Below are 10,376 nucleotides of genomic sequence, written 5' to 3' on the forward strand. Positions count from 1 at the left end.
GGCATTGCCTGAGCATTGGGAATAGCAAAAACCTGCTTTCGCACCTTGCTCCCTTACTTACTTCCTCTCTCCACCTCTTCCCAGTAGGTTTTTAATGTTTAGTAAAGCTGGCTGTCCTCATGACAGGGTTTTGGCACACATACTGTCCTCATTTGACACACATACTTAGGTTTCTCCCCTCCCTGTCAGGAGCTGCCTGTCTTTGAGCTCACTACCTCTCTGGTTACTGCAGTTGTCACTTTTGGAAGTAGCTGGGCTAGGCTGACAACCCCGCTTGCCCCACACAAGCAGGCTGCGTAGCCACGACCTCTGTTTCCCATTGACTGCTCAGCTGCATTTGCAAAATAAATACTGTATTTTCCTGGATCGTGACTGCGTTTCCTCCTCCTGACAGACTTTTTTTTAAAAACAATGATGTCATGGCTTTTCCAGGCAGTTCAGCTGAAGCGATAGCAATCGCTCCTTTACTATCCGCAGGGCAGAGGTCTGCAGGCATCTGGCACAGCCAGCCCGTGCCAGCGAGCTTTGCTCAGCACGGACAATGTTTGCAGAGGGGAGGGAGCAGTCACACACAGGACTGCACAACGTGGCTGCGGAGCCCACAGACATTGAACTGGTCAGGCTAGCCCGTGTCAGTACCACTGGGTTATTTGCCCTTTGAAAACCCAGCTGCAAATACAGGGTCTGAGTCTTGCCAAGCCTCAGAAGAAAGAACAAGACCAAACTGATAAACTGGCTGGTTTCCAGGAAGCTTCCCAGAATGTGTTTGAGCAGCTCCTTTGGTACCTATCTATCTCCCACTCCTCCCACATAAAGACCTGCCCAATAGATGAGGATGTGGTTGAGTTTTCCTTTTCTTCAGATTTCTTCTGCACTGAAAAAAACCACCTTGTGACACTGCCAGCTCCTTCCCCATTTTACTTCTCAGCGCAGGCTTCAGGAAGGCCCAGGAGGGAATGGGGATTCAAGTTTCCTGGGGCTGAGCAGGAGCCTAGGGGTGCCCACAGCGATGCTGTGAACCGCTGTGCTGAACTTGCTGCGCTCACCAATTTATTCTCTAGTCCTTGGGCCCGGTTTTGGTGCTGAAAAACCTGTTCTGAGTATAAAAAAAAAAAAAAAGACACTAAAATGTGTAAGGCTTAAATGAAGGCACCAAGGCTGGGACTTTCCAAAAAGTGGATGTTTGGATAAATCGGCGTACAGCTGGACGCAAGGACACCGCCGGCGCTCGCTTTCTCCTGGCAGCCCCTGCCCCGCACAGCCCGCGGCCCCCGCCCGCAGCAGCCCCGGCCCCGGCCCCGGGCGCGGCGGGGCTGAGCTCCGACCGCCCGGGCGGGCCCGGCGGGAGCGTTCGGGGCGCTCCGCTGTATTCTGCCGGGCCTCCACGAGAGGGCAGGGCAAGACGGAGTTTTAAGCAAGGAGTCCCTGGAATAAAGACATCGGTCCCAAAAAAAAAAAAAAAAAAATTGCAGCTCGACCTATGACATCTCTTGCTGGCGAGTAAAAATCTTACAACCTGGGGGAAAGTTTGCAGGCAGAAGGCAGGTGCTTGCCTGCAGCTTGTCCCCAGGGCCAGCCAGTCCCCCCCAGTGTGGATCTGCTGTGGGAAATGACCAGCTGCAGCCCGAGGCAGCCCAGAGCAGCCTGAGAGCCCTTGCGATCCCACGGGCAGGATCCTGTGTCACTGGGATGCACGCTGCCTGTTTGTGGGGTTGGACCCAAGTGCCCATGGCCACCTGGAGCCTCCTGGCCTGGCCTCTCTGAGAGGGGATCAGTGTCACAGCTGGAGGGAAGGGAGGCCCAAGCTCTTGTTGTGGAGCTGGTGTTTATAGGGGAGAGTTATACAGAGAGAGAAAGCAGAGCCCTGTATTATTTCATGATTTCATGTACTCGCCCATCTGTATCCACCATCTCTTGTCTTATGTTGATAACTCCTTACAGCACAGGCTAGCGTCTGTTTGTACAGACCGTAACACAGCCCCATCCATGGCTCCCAGCAGTCACCACAGTGGTACAGGTAAATACCCTGATACTGCACTTAGCTCATCCTGTTCACCTGTCCTTCTGCACATGTTTGTGCTGACCTTTCTCTTGTCTGACTTCAAGGGGGCTGTTTTCAACCCTACAAATGCCATGGCACCATCCTAGGAGGCTGAGACTGGGAATGAAACTCAGGTAGCAGCAACAGAAATCCTGAACGCAGCTTGGGCTCTTAGACAGTCATCAGAAAAATTAGGTAGCAGGATCCTTCCTCTGTGAACCTCCACAGCCTGGCTCCTCTCCCACTTTGCTACTTGGAGCAGAAATGCCAGAGGACTGTAATTAATGGAAAGTCCAATTCTTTTGGATTTGTGCCCAAGTTTTACTATAGAAACAGCATTTTACCCAGAAACCTCTCAGGGCTGTTGCAAGTCCATGTACGATCCCAACTCTGCCACTCTCTGCATGGCCCGCCCCAGAGACACACGGTACCAGTCAGTGGGAGTTTCTCTCCCTTGTTGAGCTCTTGTTTCTCATTATCATTCAGGCATGACTGACTGCTCTTCCTCTGCCCTTCTGTATCTCCTGGGGTAGCATCAGCCCTCCACAAGGAAGCTGCTCCATTAGGTTTTCGGCAAGCTGCAAGAGCTGCAGGGCTGTGGCGGCTTCCTCACTGCCCCACAGCACAGGATGCATGTCCAGAGCCAGGATGAGGAATTTCATGGCCTCACCTCCCAGATCACAGCTCAGCCCTACCGGGTTGAGTGCTAGAATATAAGAAAAAGCAGTTTTTCCCTGCTGGCAAGGTAGTGATACATGGCAAAACATCCTGCTCATGAAAGCAGAGCTGTGAGAGTCTGGAGAGCATTTTGTAGGTGATAGCCAGGGAGATGAGGTGCGATGGGAGCCGGTCTTGCGGCTGCAGTGACGGCAGAGGGCACGCTTTGCCGGTACGGAGCTGAGCGTGCAGCCTGTGCACACAGTCCCGGGCACTGCTGGACTGCTCTGGATCTGTGGAGCAAGCTGGAAATGTGGGGTAAGGAAGCAGTCACAGGAATTCAATGCAATTCAATTGTCTGCAAAAGCTACATGCCCTGCAGCGCTGCGGCAGAAAGAAAGGAACAGAATCGCCTTTGCTGCAGCCAAGCGGATGATGGATTTATCTGGCTGGGGAATGAGTGTAAAAAAATTCAGAGCACAGTGAACCCATGGAGGAGCTGGTGGAGAGGGAACTGGTAAATCAATCTGCAACTGAATTCACTCCTCCGTGCGTGCACCAGAGTCGTAAGGACGTCTGGAGGTCTGCCCTTACCTAGGAGACAGTCTGAGGACATATGGAGCAGGTGGACTCCCTTTCTCCACTTCCTCATTGCTGGTTCCTTCAGGTCAGCACAGGATGTTTTTTCTGAATCAAAGTGCAGGTTTTCATCTTCATTTAAGTTGTATTTTTCCTTTAGATTTCCTTTGAAATAAAATATCAAAACTTTTCAGCTGGAGATCAGAGCAATTGTCCCAAATTCTACCTGAGGGCACCAAGAATTTTGGTTCATTCAACATTTTATCCAGCAACAAGGCTCAGACCTAGTGGGAACTCAGTTTCTCTCCTTTAAACAGGCTGAGATATCTCTAGGGGAACTTTCCTACCAAAGGCCCAGCTCTGGTTCTGCCTCCACCAGCCTCACAACCTCAGCTGAATCCTAGGAAGGGAAAACCAGCCAAGGTGGGCATCAGAGCCTTCCTGAGGCTGCTCTGGCTCAGGAGCCAAGTCGTCTCCTGTTGAGGTGCAGGACCAGAGGGCAGAAAATAAGCACACCTTTGCTTTCCTCAGGTAAGTGTCTGAAGTTCAGTGGGACAAATCCAAGACATTTCCCTGCAGTAATATCTTTCCTGTTGCTAGAGGACACTGCTGTAATTCCTCCAGCCTCCCCATTTGCCTCCCAGGCAGAGGCAGGAGCAGGGACACAGCTGCTCAGCTCCAGTGCTGCACGGAGAGGTGGAGTCAGAGCCAACCTGGTCTTCCAAACCTTGTCCCCATGTGGCTGGAAGAGCCACAGTAGCCAGAGTAACCATCAAAACCAGGGATCTGCAATGTGACTGAGGGTCTGTGCTTGCCAGGGACTACACTGTAGGGAGCACATCTCTCCAACTGCAGCGACATTGCTCCTAGCCCAAAGCCCTGTTGGGCATTATTGCTCTGCAGCAGGGTGCTCTGCAGCAGGCCTGCGCTGCCAGATGGCCAGGGAGGGTTGGCAGGGCAGGGTTGGGGTGGATAGATGTTAAAATGAAAAACAAAGGGTAGGTGAGGACAGGGGCCAGAAAGGAACAGCCCTGGGCTGAAAGTCTTTTGTAGGGCTGGACTCAAGCACACAGAGGTGCTACAGGTATCTGGAGAAGAATGGGGCACTGAGCAGTCTGGATTTGGGCAGGACATCAAGAATGGCCTCTCAAAACCCCTTAAGGGCTCAAGTCTGATATCTTCCCCCATTTTACACCAGCATGACCATACCGGCTTCCTAAAATCAGCCCTGCTGGCCTGCCCAGAGGCCACCCATCTCAGACTGAGCTCTGCACCTCTGCAAAATCCTGTTAAAGGTGTCTGAGTCCTGCTGGCCCTGCACAAAGCTGGCAGGAAACAAGAACTATGGGGAACTCATCAAGGAGGTTGTTCCTGCTCTGTACCAACTCCTACAGCTCCCAGCTCCATGCTGGTTTGCAGATGGGTCCTAACGGTACCGAAATGTAGCATGGCTTTCCATCCCATGCAGCAGTCCACATCTGTGCTCCAGCCCATTGCTATACCCTGAGAAATCAGACACTGAACTGATCCCTGCGGCACATCAGTGCGGATCCATAGCTGTGGCAGCTCAAGGAGCTGGTAGCCGTTCCTCCATGTTCAGGAGTGATGAGGCTCCCAGTGTCCCCTTCCCTTTGGGGTGACAAGCTGAATGGCAAAAAGATGCCAGGCTGGACAGTCGCCTGTGAAGTGGCAGGGTACATTAGGTAACAGCTTCCAGCAGCCACAGGGGAGTCTGAAATAAGGCAGTGCTGCTCCCCATTCTCTGTTCCTCCCCAATACAGCACTCAAGCAAGCTGCTCTGCCCTGGGCTGTGGGAGCTGGGGCGAGCTGCTGGGGAGTTGGGGCCCTTTGCAAAGCTGGCCCAGGCTGGCACTGCAGCGTGGCACAGCTGGGTTGTGCTGTGCTAAGGATGAGAGCCTAGGGGTTACAAAAGCAGCCTATTCCCAGTGCAAGTAAACAGGGATACCGGCACAGCTGGGAGGAGTGGGGTAATCACTGCTGCTGGGGGAAACCATCCCTAGGAAATCTGTCTTGAAGGCAGCAAGAGGGCCAGGATAGGTTTGATGACCTGGCATCTGCTGCCTTGGCCATTTGCCATGCCCAGGACTGGCTTTGCTTCTTTGGCTGCAGGACGAGAGAGATGCTGGTCAGCTGCTAGCACAGGGACACAGTGGAGAGAGAAGTTCTAGGAGTCATGGCCCTTGGAGCCAGCCTGCTCTTTTTGGGTCCATATCACTCCTGTTGGCCTTGGCAGGAGGCTATGTCCTATGCTCAAAACAAGGGAATGTGTCTGAACCCACAGCAGAGACTGACTCCTCTCTACCAGCTCTCCCAGAGCAATACCAGTGCTAGAAGACAGGCAGGGTCCCAGGAGCACAGAGCTTGGCCTCTTTCAAGTCAGACAGCTGGGGAAAAGCTGGCTGTAAAAGCAGCACAAGTCAACCTTCCCCACAAGGCCTTCTGGGCTACAAATGAAGGCTTCTTCTCTCATGGGTGTCATTCATTTGCACCATGATTTGGGGAGGATGCAAAGGACGAAGGCCATGTATGGCTGCAGATATACACACAGAGGAAGGGAGGCACCATCCAGGGAAGGCAGTCCCTGTTCAGCCCAGAGGCTGAACCAGTGACCAGCAATTCCTCTGGCTGGACTGTAAAGCAGAGCAGGAACACCTTGGTTCATGCTCCATGCTCCCAGACCAGCCTCAGCAAACCCAGCCAGCAGCACCAGGGTTGAAGGGGTGCAGGGGGGGAGGCACATTGATTAAACATGAAATGAAATGTCCTTTTGGAGATTTCTGGAGACCTTTGTGCAGTACTTGGGTCCTTGTCCCCACAAGCCTTTGACTTTCCCCAGCTGGAAATTGAGCAAGGAGAGAGCTCCTGATACCCCTTTCCTGGGAGGTAGCAGAGCCCCTTCCTTGCACATCCTCCTCTGTTCCTGCCAGCTGGGAGACAGCTGAAGAGGCCTGTCCTCTGGGGCGGCAGGGCCTCGCAGCAGCTTTGCCTGGTGTGGGCATCAGCCATCTCAGGGGGACAGGCTGGAAGAGTGGGGGAGACCGACCATCCCAGCAGGACAGGCACATCCCCCATGGGCCAGCAGGTCCAATGACTCCGGGACGGGGACAGGGGTCCCTGCAGGCTCAGCCAGGGATCTGCACGCCTCGACCAGTTTGTCACTGCTTCCCCGAGCTGCAGAGCTACGGCAGAGCCGGGGCACTCTCCCGGCAGGCTGCCGGCTGCCAGCGGAGCTATCCCGACGGCCGGGGCAGCTGGCCGGGGACGGGGGAGGGTCTGGGCAAGGACCGGTGCCGGAGAGCCCACAGGGGCCATGGAAGGCAGAAAGGACCCCCGGGGGCAGCTCAGCATCCCTCATTCCCTGCTGGAGCCGGGGGCAAATCCGCCCTTAAGGTGACCTTTTCCAGCTCCCCGGACTCCGCAGCCACTTCTTAACCGACGGGGCGGGAAGCCGCGCTAGGGCCAGGGGCTTTGGCACCGGGACTGCTGGGGGGCTTAGCCCTCCGGCATAGACGTCAGACCCGCGGGGTGGGCGGTGCACAGCCGGGACCCCCCCACCGCCGCTCCAGGGGGCTTGTGGCTGGGGAGGAGGGAGCGGGCGAGCAGGGTCGGGGGCTCCGGAGGGGCGGTGGTTTGGGCAGAAAACGCACCGGGGGCCGGGGGGCGGCCGGGGGGCGGCCGGAGGGGAGTACTCGGGGGGGCACCGTGGGCGCTTGGCCAGCCCCGGGCAGAGCGGAGCATCCCCGGCCCCGGCCCCCCCCCCGGTCCCGGGCAGGGACCCACCCCCGGCGGCGTGGGGCGAGGGGGGCGCCCCCGCCCTGACGTCAGGAGAAGGGTTTATAAAGGCGGCGGGCGGCGAGGAGATCCCCAACGCCGGAGCCGAGCCGCAGCGGAGCCGCCAGCGCCGCCCCGCCGCCGCCTCTCCGCGCCCGACCCGCCGGCGAGATGCTGTCGTGCCGCCTCCAGTGCGCCCTGGCCCTGCTCTCCATCGCCCTGGCCCTCGGCACTGTCTCGGCCGCCCCCTCGGACCCGCGGCTCCGGCAGTTCCTGCAGAAGTCCCTGGCTGCCGCCGCCGGGAAGCAGGTGAGAGCCCCGCGACGGGGCGGCCACTGCGGGCACCCCTCGGGCACCCCACTGGGCACCCCGACGCCCCTGCTTCAGACCCCCGCTTCTCCTCTGGAGACCCCCCCAGTTCTCTGCTGCAGACCTTCCATTTCCCCACCGGAGCCTCTGGCACCCCCATTACAGACCCCCGGCTTCCCTGCTGCAGACCCCTCCAGTTCCCCACTGGACACCCCAGTAGCGTCAGTGCAGACCTCCAGTTCCTCACTAGACGTCCCCAGTGACCCCGTTTCAGAACCCCAGTTGCTTGCTGCAGATCCCAGTTCCCCGGCAGATCCCCTGGTTCTCTGCCGGGGCTGAGCCAGCGACAGGCTGGGCAGCTGGGGGAAGAAAAGGGAGAACCCCCCAGCCCAGCCCAGCCCAGCCCAGCTGGGTGCCGGCGGGGAATGAGGGGCAGCCGCTGCCAGGGCAGAGGGCAGAGCCCCTGGCGAAGCTCTCCAGGGCTTCTCTGGGGCACTGAACCAAGGCAGCTGCCTCAGTGCAGCAGGGGGATGTCTTTAACCATGCAAAGGGGCAGACAGGGCTTGGAGGGGCAAGAGGAAAAATAACCCCCAGTTAGAAGGTTCCCCAACTCAGCTTCCCCTGCAAGCTCCCCCAAAGACCTTTCCCCGTGTCACTTTAGCAGCATCCTTGTGGTATCTTCGCTGAGTCCAGCACAGCGTGCTGGAGCAGTGGGAAGGGAAGGGAAGGAAGGGAAGGTGGGGTGGTGCTCGGATGAGCTCATTCCCTGCCACGGCCAGGACAGCAGTCTCTTCCCCACTCCAGGTAGATGTCGGCACTCCTCTGCTCCGCTTTATTTCGTAGGCGCAGCTGCTGCGTAGCAGCTGTGGGGCTGGGCTCTTTGGAAAGCTGGGGCTCCCCTTCTCCTCCAGAGTCGAGCATGTCTCTAATCTGGGCAGAAAGGTGTCTTAGAGGGACAGAGTGGTGAGCCCCCAAAAGCCAAAGAGTAACTGTGGTCTCTCTCCCTCTCTCTTTCTCCCCCAAGGAACTGGCCAAGTACTTTTTGGCAGAACTGCTCTCAGAGCCAAGCCAGACAGAAAATGAAGCCCTGGAGTCTGAGGACTTGTCCCGAGGGGCTGAGCAGGATGAAGTGAGACTGGAGCTGGAGCGCTCGGCTAACTCAAACCCCGCGCTGGCGCCCCGGGAACGCAAAGCGGGCTGCAAGAACTTCTTCTGGAAAACTTTCACATCCTGTTAGCTTTTGAAACCCACCTCTCCTCCCCATCCATCCCTGCCTTCTTCCTAGCCCCCCGCCCTGAGCAGAACCTTCACCACAAGAGGCGAAGACTGTAAATACACAATCCACGGTTATGGTGAAATTAAACAAACAAGGAAAATTTGAGTTTGATTTCCAGTTGTTTTAATAAAACTTTCTGTTCCAATTGTACACGATTTGCTTGAGTTGTGATTTCTGACTAGTTCTTTAATGACATGCACTCTGCAACTCTTTCAGATGTACTATTTTTAATTCTTTGTTGCAATAAAGTTTATGTTTCAAATGGTGATGCTGAGACTTGGTGGTCAATGAGAAAACCTAAGTCACCTCTCTCAGACTGCTTGTCTTCAAAATGCTGCCCGTCTCAGGGTGGCAACAGCAAACAGCATCCGTGTACATGCATATACACACGCACACAGTATCTCTTAAAGTGAATTTTTTTGCTCTGGTCTTTCTAAGGGACCTAGAAACACAGTGGTATTTTAGATATCAAATCCCTGTAATTGTGGCTGAGTCAAATCCACAGCACTGGCACTTCAATCAGGCTAGAGGATTTACACCCATCACCAAAGACATCACTATAAATCACAGCTGTGTATTCCAAGCAACGGGCATCATAGAAGTGGTTCACAGTACGAGTTTACCCCACACGTATCTCATTCCCTCCTCAGCCACAAACCCTAAAAGGTTTTCTTGCCTGCCATGTTTTACTCCTTGCAACATCCCCGACAAACACTGCTGCTGGGATTCCTTTGGAAAGTTTTCCTTTGTTCTGCTGCACAGGGCAATGTTTCGCATCCCTGTGAAGCAGAGATGTTAACCCCATGCCGTCAGCCCCTCTCCATCTAATAAACTGGTTACAGCAGTTTTTCTACCCACTACATCATCATTAAAGGCAATATTAAAAGGTTCAGTAGGGTAGGAGATAGCATCGGGGAAAAAGACATGCTTCTCTCAATGGAAGAGAAATTCTTTGTGCTTTTGCAGAGTCTCTTCCCTTTCTGGCTGTACTGGTTTGCGACATGCAATCATGGGTGAGTTGGAGCCATAGAGCATGCACCCTACGTGGGGGACAGGTGTCACTTTGAGGAGAAATTCATAATTCAGGACTAAAAGTAACAAATATTTTGTAGCCTTCATATGTGAAGGAAATGGGGGATCTTAGAGATGTTCATGGGGAGGGCTGAGCATGACCCTGGTGGAGGTGGATTCCCCAGCTCAGGGCTTGTTAAGTCACCTCTGGTCTGTGCTGAGCGTAGCTCTCTGTGGGGCATCGTTCTTGATGGCTTGTGGGCCATTGCCTTTATTCTTGGTCTGTGCCTCCTTTCCCTGTGGGCAGGGTTTGTTAGATTCGAGTTGGGGGCAGGTGAATCCCTTGTCATTGGGAACTACAGCAGTGCCAATGTGAAATCCCAGCCCTGACACGCTCACTCCCCGCCGGGCTCGGCTGGGCTGCTCCACAGCAGACTGGCAACAGGCGAGGGCAGCGGGGGACGTGTGTGGGGAGGGGGGCTGATGGCATCAGCCCCTCCGAGCCCAGAGGCAGGATCGGATGCTGCCCTCCCTCCCTGGAGCAGGGCACCCGCGGCTGCCGCCTGTGCTGCAGGCAGGGTTAAGGGCTGCCTGCTCCTTGCCTGGCTGCTGCCGGGGAAGCCGAATCCTGCACCCTCTGGAGAAGCCTTGCCGTGACATGATCCTGCATCTCCCCAGCTCCTGGGAGCTTCCTCTCCTCCTCCCTTGTAA

At 55.6% G+C, this 10,376-nt stretch overlaps 1 protein-coding gene across 1 annotated transcript; it reads left to right on the forward strand.

The window, feature by feature from the left end:
• The first annotated feature begins 7,240 nt into the window (after positions 1-7,240).
• SST (somatostatin) lies at positions 7,241-8,615 on the forward strand. The gene is made up of 2 exons (XM_072868664.1): positions 7,241-7,378; positions 8,403-8,615. The coding sequence occupies exons 1-2, from the start codon at positions 7,241-7,243 to the stop codon at positions 8,613-8,615; spliced, it is 351 nt and encodes a 116-aa protein (XP_072724765.1).
• Positions 8,616-10,376: the final 1,761 nt, after the last annotated feature.

The sequence above is a fragment of the Ciconia boyciana genome, chromosome 7, assembly GCF_034638445.1.
Source record: "Ciconia boyciana chromosome 7, ASM3463844v1, whole genome shotgun sequence".
NCBI classification, from domain to species: Eukaryota; Metazoa; Chordata; class Aves; order Ciconiiformes; family Ciconiidae; genus Ciconia; species Ciconia boyciana.

What these genes read in the sequence shown, in the direction of transcription:
- SST (XM_072868664.1), top strand. Translation starts at nt 7,241, where the DNA reads ATGCTGTCGTGCCGCCTCCAGTGCGCCCTGGCCCTGCTCTCCATCGCC. An exon ending in CTGCCGCCGCCGGGAAGCAG is followed by an intron (nt 7,379 to 8,402) that starts GTGAGAGCCCCG and finishes TTCTCCCCCAAG; the next exon opens with GAACTGGCCAAGTACTTTTT.